Source organism: Procambarus clarkii, chromosome 61 (assembly GCF_040958095.1).
Source record: "Procambarus clarkii isolate CNS0578487 chromosome 61, FALCON_Pclarkii_2.0, whole genome shotgun sequence".
NCBI lineage: Eukaryota > Metazoa > Arthropoda > Malacostraca > Decapoda > Cambaridae > Procambarus > Procambarus clarkii.
Window position 1 is genome coordinate 26,108,609 of NC_091210.1, and position 24,709 is coordinate 26,133,317.

A 24,709-nucleotide genomic window follows, 5' to 3' on the forward strand; every position below is an offset into this window, starting at 1 on the left:
TAAAGAAATTGTTCACGAGTTTTGTTCGGCCAAGGCTAGAATATGCAGCGGTTGTGTGGTGCCCATATCTTAAGAAGCACATCAACAAACTGGAAAAGGTGCAAAGACATGCTACTAAGTGGCTCCCAGAACTAAAGGGCAAGAGCTATGTGGAGAGGTCAGAGGCATTAAATATGCCAAAACTAGAAGACAACAAAAAGAAGTGATAAAATCACTATGTACAAAATAGTAACAGGAATTGATAAAATCGATAGGGAAGATTTCCCGAGACCTGGAACTTCAAGAACAAAAGGTCATAGATTTAAACTAACTAAACAAAGATGCCAAAGAAATATATAAAAATTTCCTTTCGCATACAGAGTGGTACACGGTTGGAACAAGTTAAGTGAGAAGGTGGTGGCGGCCAAGACCGTCAGTAGTTTCAAACCATTATGTGACAAAGAGTGCTGGGTAGACGGGACACCACGAGCGTAGCTCTCATCCTGTAACTACACTTAGGTAATTACATATGGTGTCAGCAAGCTTACCGTCGAAACACACACAAACAGCCTGCCTATTATTCAAGGCCTTCTCTGAGTACTCTCTATTTTCTTCTCTGAGGCTATGGGTCCCTAATCTTGCACCAGAGGTGGTACAACTTTCAAGTTTTTAACTACTGCACTGAGCACCTGATTTTGGCAAAGACTTCTTAGTGCAATTATCAAGGACATAGTTCTGGTATTTTTTGTTTATAAATATTCAGGTATAGTTAATGTCAAAATGTTTCAAAACTCAACAATTTATATTTCAAAACAAAAAAAGTAATGAAAACATTACAAAACATTAAAATATAGCCTAATTAATTAATTAATAAAATAGCACAACTCTCAGAATGTCTGAAGGTGCTTTGAGCAATGAAGTAGTTAATTTTATATATATAATATTATATATATAATATATATTTACCTGTGACTACTGCTTTGCAAAAATTTGATCTCTGTGAAAATTGGTCTCGTCATTGCTAGGAGATATTTTAAGACCATTATTTGCTGTGGATGGCACTATAGTCTTCAAGTCATCAATCTAAAAATAGAGGTAATCTTTTAAAATGTAAATTTTGTATAAAAAAAATGCAAAAATAAATTGCAAGAATAATATGAAGTTATTATACAATTTTTTTAATTATTTAAATATTTGTGAGACATTATTAAGAAATGTATGAAGTACAGATTCTCTAAGACCTGATATGTATCTGCTTATGTTCCACCACATTACATTCAGGGCTGAAGAGAAAACACAGCCAGTAAGGTAATGATCACTTAGGATGGACTGGGATGCTACATGTAGGTGGGGGCTAAGCTGCGTTAGGCTAGGATGCCCAGCCTGCCTTGTCTAGGCTGGGCTGGGCTAGGCAACACTAGAAAGGAGTTAACAAATCTCTCGAGTGCCTTACTTTTCCTGATATCCTTAAAAAAGCAAGAATGATGCCATTTTATAAAGGAGGCGAGACAGCAGAAATAAACAATTAAAGAAAAATATCAAATCTATTTATACTTTCAAAAATATTTGATTTTTTTTTTACAAACATCTCTTCCTACTTTGTAAAATTCAACATGAATACAAACACACACACACATCCCTAGGAAGCAGCCCATAGCAGCTGTCTAACTCCCAGGTACTTATTTACTGTTAGGTAAACCAGATATAGAGAATAACCACAAAATGCTATCTTTATGAGAACTATCTTGTAAAGCCACTAGTACACGCAGCATTTCAGGCATGATATATAAAATATATATATATATATATATATATATATATATATATATATATATATATATGAATAAATACATACGGGACAAAGAGCCAGAGCTCAACCACCGCAAGCACAACTAGGTGAGTACACACACACACACACACACACACACACATATATATATATATATATATATATATATATATATATATATATATATATATATATATATATATATATATATATATATATATATATATATAATGTCGTACCTAGTAGCCACAACGCACTTATCAGCCTACTATGCAAGGCCCGATTTGCCTAATAAGCCAAGTTTTCCTGAATTAATATATTTTCTCTAATTTTTTTCTTATGAAATGATAAAGCTACCCATTTCATTATGTATGAGGTCAATTTTGTTTATTGGAGTTAAAATTAAAGTAGATATATGACCAAACCTAACCAACCCTAACTAACCTAACCTAACCTATCTTTATAGGTTAGGTTCGGTTAGGTAGCCGAAAAAGTTAGGTTAGGTTAGGTTAGGTAGGTTAGGTAGTCGAAAAACAATTAATTCATGAAAACTTGGCTTATTATGCAAATCGGGCCTTGCATAGTAGGCTGAGAAGTGCGTTCTGGCTACTAGGTACGACATATATATATATATATATATATATATATATATATATATATATATATATATATATATATATATATATATATATATATAAATATAGATATATTTTTTATATAAATTAAATTAAAAAAAAATCATTTCTCTATGGTCTGACAAGTGGAGGGTTCCTACAAACTCAACCAGAGGTGGTACCCTCTATATATTAATAAAAAGGCAAGGCTATGCTAAATCTAGGCAGGGATTGGCTTGGCTAAGCTGGTCAGGGCTTGGCTAGGGTAGGAAGGACTGGTCATGTTTAAAAGCAAGGCAAGACTAGGTAAGGGTATACTGGGATAGGCTTGGCTACGGTAGGCTAGGAAGAGGTAAACTAGGATAAGCAAGACTGTGCAAGCACTATGCACAGCTATAATGAACTATGCTAAGAAGGTTTAAGCTGGGCTAGGTTAGGATAAGCTGAGTCATGCAGGGCCCCGATTGACCAGTGGAGTCTAATGGTCTAACCTTCTAGCTAGTTTGCTGACCTAAGAGTGTAAATGCCTAGCCCCTAACCTGAGATATATACAAGAGTTGTTACATTCTTGTACAGCCACTAGTACGAGTAGCGTTTCGGGCAGGACCCTGGAATACGATCCCCGCCGCGAAGAATCGTTTTTTCATCCAAGTACACATTTTACTGTTGCGTTAAACAGAGGCTACAGTTAAGGAACTGCGCCCAGTAAATCCTCCCCGGCCAGGATACGAACCCATGACATAGCGCTCGCGGAACGCCAGGCGAGTGTCCTACCACTACACCACCTGCTGCAATATTATTATAAAAGAAATATTACTTATTATAATCGTAAATACTAAATACCTGTTGTGTTGATTTAGGGGCGACGACGATCGTGGGATCGGATGCGAGCCACAGGTGGCCTACACCATGCTTTCTAAGGCGTCCATCTCATAACAAAAACAAATCCGTGCATTCATACACAAACAGAGACCCGTGGTTATTCGAATACTTGCAATTCTTTTACTTAAAATAATAACAATTAGATTAATAATAATTAACATAATTTTTACTGAAGATTCATAAAAATCATTAATACTATTTTAAAAGAAAATTTGTAAGACATCTGAAAACAGATATACAGACTTTGTGTGATATTTATTTCAACATTATATATTAATAGAATGTTGTAACTATTATTTTTAAATATTAGGTAGTTTCCAGCTACGTATATCGCATATAAACGTTGCAAAAAGATTTTAGACTGAATTAACACATTACACATTTATGGAGTAATTAACAACAAAACAATCTTTATTTTCATTGCAGAACATATATCAGAGCATACTAGTGACTCATACATTTAAAATAGTGTGATTTTTAAACAATTCGGTTGTAAACCCGCAGAACCGCCTACCCGCCAAAGACGTAACATAAGAAATGGTATATAATTCATTATTTTAAATTACATATATAATCATTAATAATTTTCGGCAGCTATCGAGGTTCTCCATAGGTAAATTCCTGTACTCTAACAAGATGCTACTTGCTGTTTAGCTGTTTAAATTCTTGGAAAATCGTAATGACCAGCGACATAAAATATAACAATGAAATAGTAGCTGGTAACTGTAGGTGAACGAAAAATTAAATTCCAAATTGATTAGATGGTTTCCTAAATATAAAGATCGACCTGAAGGAATTTTATGAATTATGGACTAATTAAACAAAAAAATAGGTAATTTTACTTGAAGAACAGATACCAGAGAATAGTTAGTGAGTACATTTATATTGTATAATGGGAGAAAGCCCCTGGTAGCCGCGAATTAAAATAACCACCTACATTAATTGATAACTAGGAAATTGTATCTGGAAACTTTATCTGAACGAAAACACAATACCAATTTGTTTAGATGTTTTTCTTAATATAAAGATCAACAGTAAGGAATCTTATTCATTATGGACAAATTAACAAAAAAAACGATAATTTTCATTGAGGACCATATATTAGAGCATACTTAGTCACTTATATATTAAAAGTATTGTGTATTTTGAACCATTGGGATTGTAAACAAACAGAACGGCCTACCCGAAAAGTCGTAACATAAAATGTTGCATATGTTTGCTAATTTATTATTTGATAAATGATTATTATTAATTTACGACAACTATAGAGGTTTCCCATTCGTTAAATTACTGTAGTCTCACTAAATGCTACTACGAAACCTATATAAATCCTGGGAAAGTCACAATGACCAGCGACATTAAAGCATGGAGGGTTAAATAGTAACAGGAAACTGTCGGCAAACGAAAAATTCATTTCCAAATTTATTAGATGTTTTCCTAAATATAAAGATCGATAGGCTGGAATTTTCTGGATTATGGCCTAATTAAGGCAAAAATATATATATTTTTACTTGAAGAACAAATATCAGAGCATAGTCAGTGAGTTATAGAATAATAAGAGTGTGGTATTTCATTGTATAACAAGAGATAGTCCATGGAAGCGATAATAGACGTAGTTTTACACAAAATAACGTCCAAAAACAGCCGTAGAGTCAAACGGCAAATGTTGACGTTCTTTTTAAGAGGACAGGTTGGGCATATACCGCTGATGTTATCCGCTTGATATGTGCTGCAGGAGACAGGTCTGGCGTGATATCAACTCCCAAGTATTTTTCCTTCTCTGACTCCTGAAGAATTTTCTCTCCCAGATCATTCTCCCAGATGTTACCTTGTATCATGCCTCCTGCTCCCTACAACTATCTTCATTACATTACATTAAGTTGGGTTAAACTCTAACAACCATTTGTTCGACCATTCTTTCAGCTTGTCTAAATCTTTTTGAAGCCTCAAACAGTCCTCTTCTGTTTTAATCCTTCTCATAATTTTAGCATCGTCCGCAAACATTGAGAGAAATGAATCGATGCCCTCCGGGAGATCATTTACATATATCAGAAACAAGATAGGACCGAGTACAGAGCCCTGTGGGACTCCACCGGTGACTTCACGCCAATCGGAGGTCTCACCCCTCACCGTAACTCTCTGCTTCCTATTGCTTAGATACTCCCTTATCCACTGGAGCACCTTACCAGCTACACCTGCCTGTCTCTCCAGCTTATGTGCCAGCCTCTTATGCAGTACTGTGTCAAAGGCTTTCCGACAATCCAAGAAAATGCAGTCCGTCCAGCCCTCTCTTTCTTGCTTAATCTTTGTCGCCTGATCGTAGAATTCTATCAAGCCTGTAAGGCAAGATTTACCCTCCCTGAACCCATGTTGGTGATTTGTCACGAAGTCCCTTCTCTCCAGATATGTTACCAGGTTTTTTCTCATGATCTTCTCCATCACCTTGCATGGTATACAAGTCAAGGACACTGGCCTGTAGTTCAGTGCCTCTTGCCTGTCGCCCTTTTGTATATTGGGACCACATTCGCCGTCTTCCATATTTCTGGTAGGTCTCCCATCTCCAGTGACTTACTACACACTATGGAGAGTGGCAAGCAAAGTGCCTCTGCACACTCTTTCAGTATCCATGGTGAGATCCCATCTTGACCAACAGCCTTTCTAACATCCAGATCCAGCAGGTGTCTCTTGACCTCCTCTCTCGTAATTTCGAACTCTTCCATCCCGCCTGGTTTACCTCCCTTTCTCCTAGCACAGTGACCTCACCTTGTTCTATTGTGAAGACCTCCTGGAACCTCTTGTTGAGTTCTTCACACACCTCTCTGTCATTCTCTGTATACCTGTCCTCGCCTGGTCGAAGTTTCAATACCTGTTCTTTCACTGTTGTTTTCCTTCTGATGTGACTGTGGAGTAGCTTTGGTTCGGTCTTGGCTTTGTTTGCTATATCATTTTCAAAACTTTTCTCTGCTTCTCTTCTCACCCTGACGTACTCATTCCTGGTTCTCTGGTATCTCTCTCTGCTTTCTGGTGTTCTGTTATTCCGGAAGTTCCTCCACGCCCTTTTGTTCAGTTTCTTCGCTTCCATACATGCCCTATTATACCATGGATTCTTCTGTTGCTTCTCGGATTTTTCCCTTTGGGCCGGGATGAACCTGTTTACTGCCTCTTGACACTTTTGGGTAACATAGTCCATCATATCCTGTACAGACGTATCTCTGAGGTCTGTGTCCCAAGGTATTTCACTTAGGAAACTTCTCATCTGTTCATAATTTCCCTTTCGGTATGCCAGCCTTTTGATTCGTAGTTCTTTTTTGGGGGAGATAAGTCCTCGCTCTACCAGGTACTCAAAGTTCAATACACTGTGGTCACTCATTCCCAAGGGCACTTCCATCTTAACTTCTCCTATATCCCACTCATTTAGGGTAAATATCAAATCAAGGATTGCTGGTTCATCTTCTCCTCTCATTCTTGTTGGTTCTTTGATGTGCTGGCTTAGAAAGTTTCTTGTTGCCACGTCCAGCAGCTTAGCCCTCCATGTTTTGGTCCTCCATGCGGGTCTCTGTTTTTCCAATCTATCTTCCCATGGTTGAAGTCTCCCATAATTAGTAGTCCAGATTCATTCCTGCTAGCAACAGAAGCTGCTCTTTCTATTATGTTAATGGTGGCCATGTTGTTTCAATCATATTCCTGTCTAGGTCTTATGTCATTTGGTGGTGGATTATATATGACTACGACTATAATTTTTTTCCCTCCATTTGTTACGGTACCTGCTATGTAGTCACTGTGTGTGTGTGTGTGTGTGTGTGTGTGTGTGTGTGTGTGTGTGTGTGTGTGTGTGTGTGTGTGTGTGTGTGTGTGTGTGTGTGTATGTGTGTTTGTGTGTGTGTGTGTGTGTGTGTGTGTGTGTGTGTGTGTGTGTGTGTGTGTGTGTGTGTGTGTGTGTGTGTGTGTGTGTGTGTGTGTGTGTGTGTGTGTGTGTACTCACCTAGTACTCACCTAGTTGTGTTTGCGGGGGTTGAGCTCTGGCTCTTTGGTCACATCAATCAACAGGTGTACAAATTCCTGAGCCTATTGGGCTCTATCATATCTACACTTGAAACTGTGTATGGAGTCAGCCTCCACCACATCACTTCCTAATGCATTCCATTTGTCAACCACACTGACACTTAAAAAGTTGTTTCTAATATCTCTGTGGCTCATTTGGGCACTCAGTTTCCACCTGTGTCCCCTTGTGCGTGTGCCCCTTGTGTTAAAAAGCCTGTCTTTATCTACCCTATCAATTCCCTTCAGAATCTTGAATGTGGTGATCATGTCCCCCCTAACTCTTCTGTCTTCCAGCGAAGTGAGGTTTAATTCCCATAGTCTCTCGTCGTAGCTCATACCTCTCAGCTCGGGTACTAGTCTGGTGGCAAACCTTTGAACCTTTTCCAGTTTAGTCTTATCCTTGACTAGATATGGACTCCATGCCTGGGCTCCATACTCCAGGATTGGCCTGACATATGTCGTATACAAAGTTGTGAATGACTCTTTACACAATTTTCTGAATGCCGTTCGTATGTTGGCCAGCCTGGCATATGCCGCTGATGTTATCCTCTTGATATGGGCTGCAGGAGACAGGTCTGGCATGATATCAACCTTACCTTGAGGTTACCTTGAGGTGCTTCCGGGGCTTAGCGTCCCCGCGGCCCGGTCGTCGACCAGGCCTCCTGGTTGCCGGACTGATCAACCAGGTTGTTGGACGCGGCTTCTCGCAGCCTGACGTATGAGTCAAAACCTGGTTGATCAGGTATCCATTGGAGGTGCTTATCCAGTTCTCTCTTGAACACTGTGAGGGGTCGGCCAGTTATGCCCCTTATGTGTAGTGGAAGCGTGTTGAACAGTCTCGGACCTCTGATGTTGATAGAGTTCTCTCTCAGAGTACCTGTTGCACCTCTGCTTTTCAACGGGGTTATTCTGGGTTATACTGCACATCCTGCCATGTCTTCTGGTCTCATGTGATGTTATTTCTGTGTGCCGGTTTGGGACCAGCCCCTCTAATATTTTCCACGTATAAATTATTATGTACCTCTCCCGCCCGTGCTCAAGGGAGTACAGATTTAGGCTCTTTAGTCGGTCCCAATAGTTTAGATGTTTTACTGAGTGGATTCTAGCAGTAAAGGATCTCTGCACGCTCTCCAGGTCAGCAATTTCTCCAGCTTTGAAACGGGCTGTCATTGTGCAGCAGTACTTCACTCTAGGAAGCACAAGCGTTTTGAAAAGTATCATCATCGGTATAGCATCTCTAGTGTGAAAAGTTCTTGTTATCCAACCTGTCATTTTTCTTGCAGTTGTGACGGCTACTTTATTGTGTTCTTTAAAGGTAAGGTCTTCCGACATGAGTACACCCAGATCCTTTACATTGCCTTTCCGTTCTATGTTATGATTTGCCTGAGTTTTGTACGTGGTTTCCGTTTTTATATTTTCGTTTTTTCCATAGCGCATGAGCTGGAACTTATCTTCGTTAAACACCATATTATTTTCTGTAGCCCATAGAAAGACCTGATCTACATCTGACTGGAGGTTTGCCGTGTCCTCTATGTTACCTACTCTCATGAAGATCCTAGTGTCATCTGCAAAGGATGATACAGTGCTATAGATTGTGTTCTTGTCTATGTCTGATATGAGGATGAGAAAAAGTACTGGAGCAAGCACAGTACCCTGGGGGACTGAGCTCTTCACGGTTGATGGGCTGGATTTTATTTTGTTGACTAACCAAGTCTATCAACCCCCAAGTCTTTTTCTTTCTCTGACTCCTGAAGAATTTCCTCTTCCAGATGATACCTTGTATCTGGCCTCCTGCTCCCTATACCTATCTTAATTACTTTACATTTTGTTGCGTTAAATTCTAACAAGAATTTGTTCGACCATTCCTTCAGTTTGTCTAGGTCTTCTTGAAGCTTCAAACAGTCCTATTCTGTCTTAATCCGTCTCATAGTTTTGGAATCGTCCGCAAACATTGAGAGAAATGAATCTATACCCTCCGGGAAATCATTTACATATATCAGAAACAAGATAGGACCGAGTACAGACCCCTGTGGGACTCCACTAGTGACTTCATGTCAATCTGAGGTCTCACCCCTCACCGTAACTCTCTGCTTCCTATTGCTTAGGTACTCCCTTATCCACTGGAGCAGTTTACCAGCTACACCTGCCTGTCTCTCCAGCTTATTATTTACCAGCCTTTTATGCGGTACTGTGTCAAAGGCTTTCCGACAATCAAAGAAAATGCAGTCCGCTCAGCCCTCTCTTTCTTGCTTAATCTTTGTCACCTGATCGTAGAATTCTATTAAGCCAGTCAGGTAAGATTTACCCTCCCTGAACCCATATTGGCGGTTTGTCACGAAGCCCCTTCTCTCCAGATGTGCTACCAGGTTTTTTCTCGCGATCTTCTCCATCACCTTGCATGGTATACAAGTCAAGGACACTGGCCTGTAGTTCAGTGCCTCTTGCCTGTCGCCCTTTTCGTAAATTGGGACCAAATTCCCCTTCTTTCATATTTCTGGTAGGTCTCCCGTCTCCAGTGCCTACTATACACTATGGAGAGTGGCAAGCAAAGTGCCTCTGCACACTCTTTCAGTACCCATGGCGAGATCCCGTCTGGACCAACAGCCTTTCTAACATCCAGATCCAGCAGGTGTCTCTTGGATGTTAGAAAGGCTGTTGGTCCAGACGGGATCTCGCCATGGGTACTGAAAGAGTGTGCAGAGGCACTTTGCTTGCCACTCTCCATTGTGTATAGTAGGCACTGGAGACGGGAGGCCTACCAGAAATATGGAAGAAGGGGGAATTTGGTCCCAATTTACGAAAAGGGCGACAGGCAAGAGGCACTGAACTACAGGCCAGTGTCCTTGACTTGTATACCATGCAAGGTGATGGAGAAGATCGCGAGAAAAAACCTGGTAGCACATCTGGAGAGAAGGGGCTTCGTGACAAACCGCCAATATGGGTTCAGGGAGGGTAAATCTTACCTGACTGGCTTAATAGAATTCTACGACCAGGTGACAAAGATTAAGCAAGAAAGAGAGGGCTGAGCGGACTGCATTTTCTTTGATTGTCGGAAAGCCTTTGACACAGTACCGCATAAAAGGCTGGTAAATAATAAGCTGGAGAGACAGGCAGGTGTAGCTGGTAAACTGCTCCAGTGGATAAGGGAGTACCTAAGCAATAGGAAGCAGAGAGTTACGGTGAGGGGTGAGACCTCAGATTGACATGAAGTCACTAGTGGAGTCCCACAGCGGTCTGTACTCGGTCCTATCTTGTTTCTGATATATGTAAATGATTTCCCGGAGGGTATAGATTCATTTCTCTCAATGTTTGCGGACGATTCCAAAATTATGAGACGGATTAAGACAGAATAGGACTGTTTGAAGCTTCAAGAAGACCTAGACAAACTGAAGGAATGGTCGAACAAATTCTTGTTAGAATTTAACGCAACCAAATGTAATGTAATTAAGATAGGTATAGGGAGCAGGAGGCCAGATACAAGGTATCATCTGGGTGAGGAAATTCTTCAGGAGTCAGAGAAAGAAAAAGACTTGGGGGTTGATAGACTTGGTTAGTCAACAAAATAAAATCCAGCCCATCAACCGTGAAGAGCTCAGTCCCCCAGGGTACTGTGCTTGCTCCAGTACTTTTTCTCATCCTCATATCGGACATAGACAAGAACACAATCTATAGCACTGTATCATCCTTTGCAGATGACACTAGGATCTTCATGAGAGTAGGTAACATAGAGGACACGGCAAACCTCCAGTCAGATGTAGATCAGGTCTTTCTATGGGCTACAGAAAATAATATGGTGTTTAACGAAGATAAGTTCCAGCTCATGCGCTATGGAAAAAACGAAAATATAAAAACGGAAACCACGTACAAAACTCAGGCAAATCATAACATAGAACGGAAAGGCAATGTAAAGGATCTGGGTGTACTCATGTCGGAAGACCTTACCTTTAAAGAACACAATAAAGTAGCCGTCACAACTGCAAGAAAAATGACAGGTTGGATAACAAGAACTTTTCACACTAGAGATGCTATACCGATGATGATACTTTTCAAAACGCTTGTGCTTCCTAGAGTGAAGTACTGCTGCACAATGACAGCCCGTTTCAAAGCTGGAGAAATTGCTGACCTGGAGAGCGTGCAGAGATCCTTTACTGCTAGAATCCACTCAGTAAAACATCTAAACTATTGGGACCGACTAAAGAGTCTAAATCTGTACTCCCTTGAGCACGGGCGGGAGAGGTACATAATAATTTATACGTGGAAAATATTAGAGGGGCTGGTCCCAAACCGGCACACAGAAATAACATCACATGAGACCAGAAGACATGGCAGGATGTGCAGTATAACCCAGAATAACCCCGTTGAAAAGCAGAGGTGCAACAGGTACTCTGAGAGAGAACTCTATCAACATCAGAGGTCCGAGACTGTTCAACACGCTTCCACTACACATAAGGGGCATAACTGGCCGACCCCTCACAGTGTTCAAGAGAGAACTGGATAAGCACCTCCAAAGGATACCTGATCAACCAGGTTTTGACTCATACGTCAGGCTGCGAGAAGTCGCGTCCAACAACCTGGTTGATCAGTCCGGCAACCAGGAGGCCTGGTCGACGACCGGGCCGCGGGGACGCTAAGCCCCGGAAGCACCTCAAGGTAACCTCAAGGTAAGGTTGATATCATGCCAGACCTGTCTCCTGCAGCCCATATCAAGAGGATAACATCAGCGGCATATGCCAGGCTGGCCAACATACGAACGGCATTTAGAAAATTGTGTAAAGAATCATTCACAACTTTGTATACGACATATGTCAGGCCAATCCTGGAGTATGGAGCCCAGGCATGGAGTCCATATCTAGTCAAGGATAAGACTAAACTGGAAAAGGTTCAAAGGTTTGCCACCAGACTAGTACCCGAGCTGAGAGGTATGAGCTACGACGAGAGACTATGGGAATTAAACCTCACTTCGCTGGAAGACAGAAGAGTTAGGGGGGACATGATCACCACATTCAAGATTCTGAAGGGAATTGATAGGGTAGATAAAGACAGGCTTTTTAACACAAGGGGCACACGCACAAGGGGACACAGGTGGAAACTGAGTGCCCAAATGAGCCACAGAGATATTAGAAACAACTTTTTAAGTGTCAGTGTGGTTGACAAATGGAATGCATTAGGAAGTGATGTGGTGGAGGCTGACTCCATACACAGTTTCAAGTGTAGATATGATAGAGCCCAATAGGCTCAGGAATTTGTACACCTGTTGATTGATGTGACCAAAGAGCCAGAGCTCAACCCCCGCAAACACAACTAGGTGAGTACATACACACACACACACACACACACACACACACACACACACACACACACACACACACACACACACACACACACACACACACACACACACACACACACAGTGACTACATAGTAGGTACCGTAACAAATGGAGGGAAAAAAATTATAGTCGTAGTCATATATAATCCACCACCAAATGACATAAGACCTAGACAGGAATATGATAGAAACAACATGGCCACCATTAACATAATAGAAAGAGCAGCTTCTGTTGCTAGCAGGAATGAATCTGGACTACTAATTATGGGAGACTTCAACCATGGGAAGATAGATTGGAAAAACAGAGACCCGCATGGAGGACCAGAAACATGGAGGGCTAAGCTGCTGGACGTGGCAACAAGAAACTTTCTAAGCCAGCACATCAAAGAACCAAGAAGAATGAGAGGAGAAGATGAACCAGCAATCCTTGATTTGATATTTACCCTAAATGAGTGGGATATAGGAGAAGTTAAGATGGAAGTGCCCTTGGGAATTAGTGACCACAGTGTATTGAACTTTGAGTACCTGGTAGAGCGAGGACTTATCTCCCCCAAAAAAGAACTAGGAATCAAAAGGCTGGCATACCGAAAGGGAAATTATGAACAGATGAGAAGTTTCCTAAGTGAAATACCTAGGGACACAGACCTCAGAGATACGTCTGTACAGGGTATGATGGACTATGTTACCCAAAAGTGTCAGGAGGCAGTAAACAGGTTCATCCCGGCCCAAAGGGAAAAATCCGAGAAGCAACAGAAGAATCCATGGTATAATAGGGCATGTATGGAAGCGAAGAAACTGAACAAAAGGGCGTGGAGGAACTTCCAGAATAACAGAACACCAGAAAGCAGAGAGAGATACCAGAGAACCAGGAATGAGTACGTCAGGGTGAGAAGAGAAGCAGAGAAAAGTTTTGAAAATGATATAGCAAACAAAGCCAAGACCGAACCAAAGCTACTCCACAGTCACATCAGAAGGAAAACAACAGTGAAAGAACAGGTATTGAAACTTCGAACAGGCGAGGACAGGTATACAGAGAATGACAGAGAGGTGTGTGAAGAACTCAACAAGAGGTTCCAGGAGGTCTTCACAATAGAACAAGGTGAGGTCACTGTGCTAGGAGAAAGGGAGGTAAACCAGGCGGGATGGAAGAGTTCGAAATTACGAGAGAGGAGGTCAAGAGACACCTGCTGGATCTGGATGTTAGAAAGGCTGTTGGTCAAGATGGGATCTCACCATGGATACTGAAAGAGTGTGCAGAGGCACTTTGCTTGCCACTCTCCATAGTGTGTAGTAAGTCACTGGAGATGGGAGACCTACCAGAAATATGGAAGACGGCGAATGTGGTCCCAATATACAAAAGGGCGACAGGCAAGTGGCACTGAACTACAGGCCAGTGTCCTTGACTTGTATACCATGCAAGGTGATGGAGAAGATCGTGAGAAAAAACCTGGTAACATATCTGGAGAGAAGGGACTTCGTGACAAATCACCAACATGGGTTCAGGGAGGGTAAATCTTGCCTTACAGGCTTGATAGAATTCTACGATCAGGCGACAAAGATTAAGCAAGAAAGAGAGGGCTGGACGGACTGCATTTTCTTGGATTGTCAGAAAGCCTTTGACACAGTACTGCATAAGAGGCTGGCACATAAGCTGGAGAGACAGGCAGGTGTAGCTGGAAAGGTGCTCCAGTGGATAAGGGAGTATCTAAGCATTAGGAAGCAGAGAGTTACGGTGAGGGGTGAGACCTCCGATTGGCGTGAAGTCACCGGTGGAGTCCCACAGGGCTCTGTACTCGGTCCTATCTTGTTTCTGATATATGTAAATGATCTCCCGGAGGGCATCGATTCATTTCTCTCAATGTTTGCGGACGATGCTAAAATTATGAGAAGGATTAAAACAGAAGAGGACTGTTTGAGGCTTCAAAAAGACCTAGACAAGCTGAAAGAATGGTCGAACAAATGGTTGTTAGAGTTTAACCCAACCAAATGTAATGTAATGAAGATAGTTGTAGGGAGCAGGAGGCATGATACAAGGTAACATCTGGGAGAATGATCTGGGAGAGGAAATTCTTCAGGAGTCAGAGAAGGAAAAATACTTGGGAGTTGATATCACGCCAGACCTGTCTCCTGCAGCACATATCAAGCGGATAACATCAGCGGTATATGCCAGGCTGGCCAACATACGAACGGCATTCAGAAACTTGTGTAAAGAATCATTCAGAACTTTGTATACCACATATGTCAGGCCAATCCTGGAGTATGCAGCCCCAGCATGGAGTCCATATCTAGTCAAGGATAAGACTAAACTGGAAAAGGTTCAAAGGTTTGCCACCAGACTAGTACCCGAGCTGAGAGGTATGAGCTACGAGGAGAGACTACGGGAATTAAACCTCACTTCGCTGGAAGACAGAAGAGTAAGGGGGGACATGATTACCACATTCAAGGTTCTGAAGGGAATTAATAGGGAAGATAAAGACAGTCTATTTAATACAAGTGGAACACGCACAAGGGGACACAGGTGGAAACTGAGTGCCCAAATGAGCCACAGAGATATTAGAAAGAACTTTTTTAGTGTCAGAGTGGTTGACAAATGGAATGCATTAGGAAGTGATGTGGTGGAGGCTGACTCCATACACAGTTTGAAGTGTAGATATGATAGAGCCCAATAGGCTCAGGAATCTGTACACCTGTTGACTGACGGTTGAGAGGCGGGACCAAAGAGCCAGAGCTCAACCCCCGCAAACACAACTAGGTGAGTACAACTAGGTGAGTACACACAGCTAAACTATTGGAGGTGGCGAAAAGAGACTTCTTAAGCCAGCATGCCTAGGGAACTATTAGAGTTTGTGTGATGGTTGTGTTGTCGTCGTTGATCCTTCTCTATGGACAACCCAACCCAAAATTTGGGAGAGTGCTTATACTTTACCAGGAGATCACCCATGGCGCTTCTGGCTCTTGGGGAGGGGCTCAACGTCACACGTTTAGGGGATGTGGCTCCAATACTTAGCCTCGTTGTCACGTGCACACACCCACTCGAGCCGCTGTGACTCCCCACTCTCTCCTTAGGTGATATGATCTCCTCAATCCACTTTTGACTTATTAGTATTACCTTCTACCCTGTCCACAGCAGTGGTTCTTGGTTCTTTTTTTTTTTTTCTCTCTCTCTCTCTCTCTTCTTCTGTACTATTTCATGGGAAGCCTCACTAGGACAAAGGCAAACACCAGCAAATTGGAATACATTTACTGGACGAAGCACATACACAATACATACACACATATAATAATAATGAATCCTATACTCTATACTATTACAATCAGGTTGCACTCCAACACCATCAGAACTCTATCATCAGCTTATCAAGTGGTATCCAGCTCCTGGTTCACCACCTGATACTATCAACCTCCTCAAGTTGATCAAGTCTACATACACTGTTGCACCATCAGCAAGAGAATATATATATGTATCTATAAATGTGTACAAAGAAAATCAGCATGTGAATGCAATAACATCTATCATTATAAATGTTCTTTGATACACAACAATGATCAATCGATCACTCTATCAGTCCTAGAACACATACATCCGTAGGTAATCCAGCCTACGACTGTAACTCTAAACTTCAGTATAAAACACTCCTTGACATAAGAATGCCAACAATCACTCACCTCTCACTGCGTCTTGCACACTAATGACAATCAAACACTATCAACTCCCTACAAGTAATCCACCAGAACTTCCCTTCCACCTCTGGAAGTTCACTACCCTGCTCTCTTCAGGTTCTTCCGGGCTTAACTACCAGGATCCTCTGCAGCTCCTCCAGGCTGCTACACCATGTAGTTTTCCTTGAGCAACTACGGTGCTTCACCCTTCTGCTAGGGTCCTCCACAGCTCTCCTGGCTGCTACACCATGAAGTTGCCTCGAGCAACTATGGTGCTTCACCACCTCTACAGAAGCACGTGACACTCCTCTTCACTGTTTCTCCTCACAGCTCGAGGTCCTCGCCTCCACTACCTTGGAGTCTCATCAACTACTCCCTCTGTGCTGGCTTCGAAGTTCTCAGCAACTTCTTCCCCATAGACAAACCTGCAACCCATCGACACTCCAATAAAAATGTCTCCCCTTTAACTCATAAACAAAAATAATCACACAATATGTTTGCCTCAAACCTCTATCTGTCCTCTATATACTGTAAGAGTGGACTCCCCCATTTTGGGCGGGTCCATACTCCACCTTGCCCGGCGGCGCACTCACGCTGGGAGGGTCTTCCACCGTCAGGAGCCAGGCTCCCTCAGTTGCCTGCCAGTGCTCAGAGGAGATGGATGTCGCTCCATGTTCCTCCCTCTCCACTCTCTTATTTCAGGCCTTCTGCCTTATTAAAACATGTCTAACTTATCAATAAACATTGATACTGTCGCTGGGCACACGACCAACTACAAGCAATCACTATGAACTGGCTTAAATCGTGCTTACCACAGATTGTCTCGTCGAGGGCGCTCCTCCCTCTGACGGAGCTTAGTCAGGGCGCTTCCACGGCCCACAATAATGCCTCTGGGCGGTTTAATAAACACTCCTCGTCGCCCAGGACTTGAGACCACACTTCCCCAGCTCGATTCCACAGCTTGTACGTCTGCACACTTCTCTTCTCTTGGAAATATATCACTAGGGGTTCCATTCTGACAGGAGCTCAACGGAGCGCGGCTTTCCCCCTGCGATGTCTGGCCTCAAGTGAGGTCAAAGCCCTCCAGAAACGAGCCTCACGCCTCGAGCAAAATGTCCACATCTCCTAGCCAGTCATTTATCTGTTTTCTTCTTCACTGCCCATAATCTTAAATTGTTCATCATATCCAAGCAACTATTTTACATATGGGTTATCACCTCAATATTTGCTAGACCTTCTAGTTAGGTCAGGCTTGCTGAATAACTCTCAAGGAGGGAGACTCGTTTCTCCTGCAGGCTGAGATCATAACAGAACCCACAAGAATGAGAGGAAATGATGAACCAGCGAGACTTGACCTAGTCTTCACTCTGAACGACTCCGACATAAGGGGTATCAGTTTCGTGGTCCCAGTAGGAAGGAGCGACCACAGTATACTGACATTTGAGTATATGGTTGAAAAAGGGTTAAAGAACTCGAGGAGGGGAAGTGAAAACAAAAGACTGCCATTCCGAAAGGGAAATTATGAGGAGATAAGAAAATTCCTAACAGATATATCATGGGGAAACAGAGCTCAGAGGAAGGGAACTGAAAACAAAAGGCTGGCATTCCGAAAGGGAAACTATAAGGAGATAAGGAAATTCCTAACATTTATAACATGGGAAACAGAGCTCAGAGGAAAGACGGCCCACGACATGATGGACTATATCACACAGAAGGGTTAGGATGCAGTAGACAAGTTTATCCCGGTCCAAATGAAAAACAACGAAATGCAGATGAGAACCCTATGGTTTTATTAGAGATGTAGGCTAGCTAAGCAGCAAAGAAAAAGGGCGTGGAGAAACTATAGATATAATAGGAAACTTGAGAGCAGAGAAAGATACCATAATGTCAGGAATGAATATGTCAGGCTGAGAAGTGAGGCAAAAGTTCAATACGAAAATAACATCGCAAGCAAGGCAAAGATTCCACCTAAATTGCTGCACAACCTCATCAGGAGAAAAACAACAGTAAAGGAACAGGTAATGAAATGGAGGATAGGGGCAGTGAGAAAAACAACAGTACAGGAACAGGTAATGAAATTGAGGATAGGGGGCAGTCAGATTCACTACAAACGACAAAGAAGGGTGCAAAAAAATTGAATAAGAAATTCCAGGAGGTCTTCACATTAGAGCATATGGAGGTTCAAGAGATATAGATAATAGTTAACCAGGAACCCCTAGAAGAGTTTGAGATTACCAGTGGGGATTTAAAGAAGCTCTTGCTAGAGTTGGATGTGACAAAGGCTATTGGCCCAGATGGAATCTTCCCATGGATACCAAAAGACGGAGCAGAAGCACTGTGCCTACCACTCTCCATAGTGTATAACAAATCACTGGTAATAGGGGAATTGCCGAAAATTTGGAAGACGGCTAATGAAGTCCAGATATGCAAGAATGGGGATAGACAGGAGGCAGTAAACTACAGGCCAGTGTCCCTAACTTGCATACGATGCTAGCTGATGGAAAAGATTGTGCAAAAAAAAGCTTGTGGAACATCTGGAGTAAAAGAACATTGTAATACAGCATCAACATGGGTTCAGGGATGGCAAGTCCTGCCTCACAGGATTAATTGAATTCTACGACCAGGCAGCAAAAGTCAGGCAAGAAAGAGAGTAATGGGCAGACTGCATATTTTTGGATTGGCAGGAAGCCTTCGACACAGTACCACACAAGAGGTTTGTGAAAAAGCTAGAGCTGCAGGCAGGAGCGAAAGGGATGGTACTCCATTGAATAAGGAAGTACCTAAGCAATAGAAGACAGTGAGCCACTGTAGGGGGTGAGGCCTTAGATTGGCGAGACGTTGCCAGTGGAGTCCCTCAGGGTTCAGCCTTTGGACCCAAACTGTTTCTGATGTATGTAAATGATCTCCCAAAGGGTATAGAATCGTTCCTCTCATTGTTTGCTGATGATGCAAAAATCATTGGGAGGATTACAGCAGAGGATGATAGTAGGAGGCTACAAGATGACCTAGACAGACTGAATGAATGGTCAAACAAATGGCTACAAAAGTTCAACCCGAGTAAATGCAAGGTAATGAAACTAGGCGGTGGAAACAGGAGGCCAGTCATAGGATACCGAATGGGAAATGAAGGACTTCATGAAATGGACTGAGAAAAAGATCTACGAGTTGATATCTCACCAAACCTGTCTCCTGAAGAACACATAAAAAGAATTACATCTGTGCCATATGCGAGGCTGGTTAACATCAGAACAGCTTTCAGGATACTGTGCAAGGAATTATTCAGAATCTTGTACACAGCACTTGTAAGACCGATCCTGGAGTTTGCGGCCCCAGCATGGAGCCCGTACCTTGTCAAGCACAAAACGAAGCTGGAAAAAGTTCAGAGGCATGCCACTAGGCTAGTCCCAGAACTAAGAGGCATGAGTTACGAGAAAAAGCTAAAAGACAAAAGAGTAATGGAAGACATGATCACTATCTACAACATTTTCAGAGGAATTGATAGTGTAACACGGGGGGGGGGGGGGGTCGTCTCTGATCTACTCTTCAAACCTCTTCACCCCTGCCTGTATTCTGTTTTCTTCTCTTTTACCGAGGGACCCCAGAGCTACTCTAAGCCGAATCCCACGCCTCTTGGACTTAGCCGTTTTGACCGGCTAAGATTCTACAGCCTCACGACGTGGTACTAGACTCCCAGAAAACTCTAGAATCTTCTTCTGCTGCCACCACCAGACCATTAACACGAAGACCAATAACCGGGGTCTGGACCGATTAAGCACTCATTAAACCTTGGGGCTTGATCCCCAGTTATTTGGAATAGGAGGGAAGAATCTACGTTAAGTGTGGGGAATTATAGCAAACAAAGGGATAACTGAACTCTTACGCTTTTTTAGGCTTGCGGCCCAACTAAACTCAGACTCGTGGAGACCACGTGACAAGGACATGAGACATATGGAAATAATGAAATGCAAATTACAAACTAATTGGTTTATTTTATCTAAATCTAAATAAAAGCACTCCCTATAGTTAACACTCCCTAGAGGCATGATATGAACAATTTTCCTATACAAAACTATAGCAGACTCTACCTTTTACTGCAACCAGCTAGATGTAGTGCTGATCGTGGGGAGAGGTGGAGATGGAGTTGCCCACACTGAATCTCCCTCACTCTGCCTCCCTCACAGCTGGTGAGAGCTAGGGGTATTCCTACGCCAGGCTCACTATGTTTACTAGCAGGGTCTATGTTGAACAACTAATCTCTGTTGCACTGAACAACCCAGATGGTTGAACTCTTTCAAATTGAAGGTAATTGCACAGGCATCTTAGGAAAAGGCTATTTCCGATTACAAAATGGCTATTTGACCTTTGAGAATTACTAAATGTGGAAGACTTTGGTGACCCGTGACCGCGGGGGCGTCAAGGTTGCTCCGCATCCAAAGCTAGTCCCTGCTAGTGTAGTCACTGTTGATGACTTACTCAATATTCCGACAATTGAGAATACTCTTGATACTTTAAACAGGAATACTATTGAATACAATTTGAATGAAGGCTTGGATTTCTCTAAATTACTGAATTCTGTAAAATAATTCATTATACGTTGCTTAAGACAAAGAAGCTGGCCATTTTGTGACCTAAACCGCTAATCCCAGGAGAGATGACTCGTGCTTCCAGAGTCAGGTCACTACCACTTGACTCCAAACTTTCCAAACCCCCATAGTCTATGAGAAACCATACTGAATAATTCCTACAACAAACCTAGTTTGTTACATCAGGATAGATAGAGATAAATTGTTTAACACAGGTGGTATGCGAACAAAGGGACACAGGGGGAAACTGAGTACTCAAATGAGCCACAGGGCCGTTAGAAAGAACTTTTTTAGTGTCAGAGTAGTTAACAGATGGAATCCACTATGCAGTGATGTGGTGGAGGCAGACTTCATACACAGTTTCAAATGTTGATATGATAGAGCCAAGTAGGCTCAGGAATCTGTAAACCAGTTGATTGACAATTGAGCGGCGAGACCAAAGAGCCAGAGCTCAACCCCCACAAGCACAATTAGGTGAGTACAACTAGGTGTGTACAGTACAAATAGTACGTAATAGTAATTGTATTCAGTTTACTATTGAGTACAAATATTAAATACATACACAGTTATATCGGAAAGAGTATTGACAAGGCAATTATCTGTAACAATTGGGGCCGGTTCACCCAGCAGTAATTGGGGACTTGGACGCCAAAGACTGTTGTGTCGTTTTGAAGGGAAACACTTGTAGGGAAAGGCTAGCAGTGATCTATTGGAACAGAAAGAACTTGAGAGCATATCCTTTTACCTCATGCCTCGGCTCACCTAAAAGTAAATAGGCAACTAGAAGTTAAACGTCTTATGTATGCTGCATATACCATGATCCTTAGATGACCAAGGAACCTAGTATACATACACACACACACACACACAAAACTGTACACATGATACACATAGTAGAAAGAGTGAGTGAGTGAGTGAGTCGTCAATGAAGCCACAGAGGGAGACAATGAAGTACTCACAAGCACGACCATAGTCACGGAGACGTGCATAATAACCTCAGTAAACTACTACAATCAGAATTATATAGTGCACGCTTGACACAGTTAGCGATGACACCTATAATCCTTCCCCACTCTCCCATCGCCACACTAAAATCCTTCCCCACTCTCCCTCGGCACCCTATAATCCTTTCCCACTCTCCCTCTTCACCCTATAATCCTTCCCCCACTCTCCCTCATCACCCTTTAATCCTTTTCCACTCTCCCTCGTCACCCTATAATCCTTCCCCCACTCTACCCTCAGCACCCTATAATCCTTCCCCACTCTGCCCTCATCACCCTATAATTTTCCCCCACTCTACCCAAGTCACCCTATATTCCTTCCCCACTCTCCCTCGTCACCCTATTATCCTTCCCCACTCTACCCTCGTCACCCTATAATCCTTCCCCACTCTACCCTCGTCACCCTATAATCCTTCCCCACTCTACCCTCGTCACCCTATAATCCTTCCCCCACTCTACCCTCGTCACCCTATAATCCTTCCCCACTCTACCCTTGTCACCCTATAATCTTCCCCACTGTCTTGCTGGGTGGACGCTAGGCGGGCTCTGGGTGGACACTAGGAGGGAGCTGGGTGGATGCTAGGCGGGCGCTGGGCGGGCGCTAGGCGGGTGCTCACCCAGCACCCACCCAGCGCCCACCCATCGCCCATCCATCGCGTATCCAGCACCCGCCCAGCGCCCGCCCACCCAGCAAACACAAAACATTTTTAAAACTTTAATTTTTGTTTTGCCTTAGGTGTACGAATAACTTGTCTTGAGAATGATGCAGGAGACCATTTGAGAAACTTTAACACCAAAAATCCAAGCATATATATTTTATAATATACGGTTTTTCTAAAACTATTTTGTTCCTAATGTATTACAAATAGTTTTTACGTGTTTATATATAAAATTGGTTGTCTTTTTTTGTAAAATTCATTAATAAATTGTGAATGATATTTAATGGATGTATGAAACATTCAAAATACATTTAGTTATTCTATGATCAGATAAAATTAGTTTTCATAATTTTGCTAAAAATCGCTCTTTTAACACAATTTGACTCCTTATGTATGACACCCAACACTAATATCAAGTTTAAATATACAATTTACGTATTATTCCCTAAAATAATTTAAATAAATTGTAAATGTTGCTTGATTGATGTGTGAAACATTCTTAAAACTTTTTGTTTTCATATATATTGACGTGTGCTTATTGACGTGTGTTTAAACTGTCTCAACTGAACAGTTTATCAAGCAAGAAGATTAACATTCGTCAACCCTTAAAATCTTACGCTGTTTTTTTAGTGAAAATAGTAAATACAAACACAGTTATATCGGAAAGAGTAGGAACAAAAATGTATGAACCTGTGGCCATATATATATATATATATATATATATATATATATATATATATATATATATATATATATATATATATATATATATATATATATATATGTCTTTGCCCTTTCTTACTTATTTCAAGTCTTAACATTGTACATTAATATGATCTTTTATTTAGGATATATAATACATTTTTTGGTATTTAATTTTATTTAATATTTGAGTTTTTTATAAGATTTTGGTTAGTACTTTATAATTGTCGTTTATCCTGTTTGTATTTTATATATATATATATATATATATATATATATATATATATATATATATATATATATATATATATATATATATATATATATATATATATATATATATGTCGTACCTAGTAGCCAGAACGCACTTCTCAGCCTACTATGCAGGGCCCGATTTGCCTAATAAGCCAAGTTTTCCTGAATTAATATATTTTCTCTAATTTTTTTCTTATAAAATGATAAAGCTACCCATTTCATTATGTATGAGGTCATTTTTTTTTATTGGAGTTAAAATTAACGTAGATATATGACCGAACCTAACCAACCCTACCTAGCCTAACCTAACCTATCTTTATAGGTTAGGTTAGGTTAGGTAGCCGAAAAAGTTAGGTTAGGTTAGGTTAGGTAGGTTAGGTAGTCGAAAAACAATTAATTCATGAAAACTTGTCTTATTAGGCAAATTGGGCCTTGCATAGTAGGCTGAGAAGTGAGTTCTGGCTACTAGGTACGACATATATATATATATATATATATATATATATATATATATATATATATATATATATTATTAAATATGACCGAAAAAGTAAGATTAATAATTCTAACACGAATTTTCTCAATCTTTCGTACATTACGCTTCACTGTTGGAGGTAAATCAAAAATCACTTCTCCAAAATTCATTTTTATTTCTAGTCTGACGCGACACGGGCGCGTTTCGTAAAACTTATTACATTTTCAAAGACTTCACAAATACACAACTGATTAGAACTTGCGTTTCCCTGATTTTATATCTACATTTGAGTGAGGTGGGAAGGGTGATGTGGCATTAACACAAGACAGAACACTAGGGGATATTAATAGGGTATTAAAAGTATCAACACAAGACAGAACAGAAACAATGGGTATTGAATAGAAGTGTTTGTAGAAAGCCTATTGGTCCATATTTCTTGATGCTTCTATATTGGAGCGGAGTCTTGAGGTGGGTAGAATATAGTTGTGCAATAATTGGCTGTTGATTGCTGGTGTTGACTTCTTGATGTGTAGTGCCTCGCAAACGTCAAGCCGCCTGCTATCGCTGTATCTATCGATGATTTCTGTGATGTTTACTAGGATTTCTCTGGCGATGGTTTGGTTATGGGAAGAGATTATATGTTCCTTAATGGAGCCCTGTTGCTTATGCATCGTTAAACGCCTAGAAAGAGATGTTGTTGTCTTGCCTATATACTGGTTTTTTTGGAGCTTACAGTCCCCA

The 24,709-nt window shown here is 41.5% G+C and overlaps 1 protein-coding gene across 3 annotated transcripts in view; it reads right to left on the reverse strand.

The window, feature by feature from the left end:
* LOC123750759 (uncharacterized) overlaps nucleotides 1-24,709 on the reverse strand; it is a 184,151-nt gene that overhangs the window by 104,461 nt on the left and 54,981 nt on the right. Inside the window, exon 7 of one of the 3 annotated variants that reach the window (XM_069307762.1) lies at nucleotides 946-1,062. The exons of the other annotated variants lie outside the window; for them this stretch is intronic. Coding sequence (XP_069163863.1) covers nucleotides 952-1,062 — 111 coding nt within the window. The 3' untranslated portion in view covers nucleotides 946-951. The remainder of the gene's footprint in view (nucleotides 1-945; nucleotides 1,063-24,709) is intronic. 3 annotated transcript variants of the gene reach the window in all.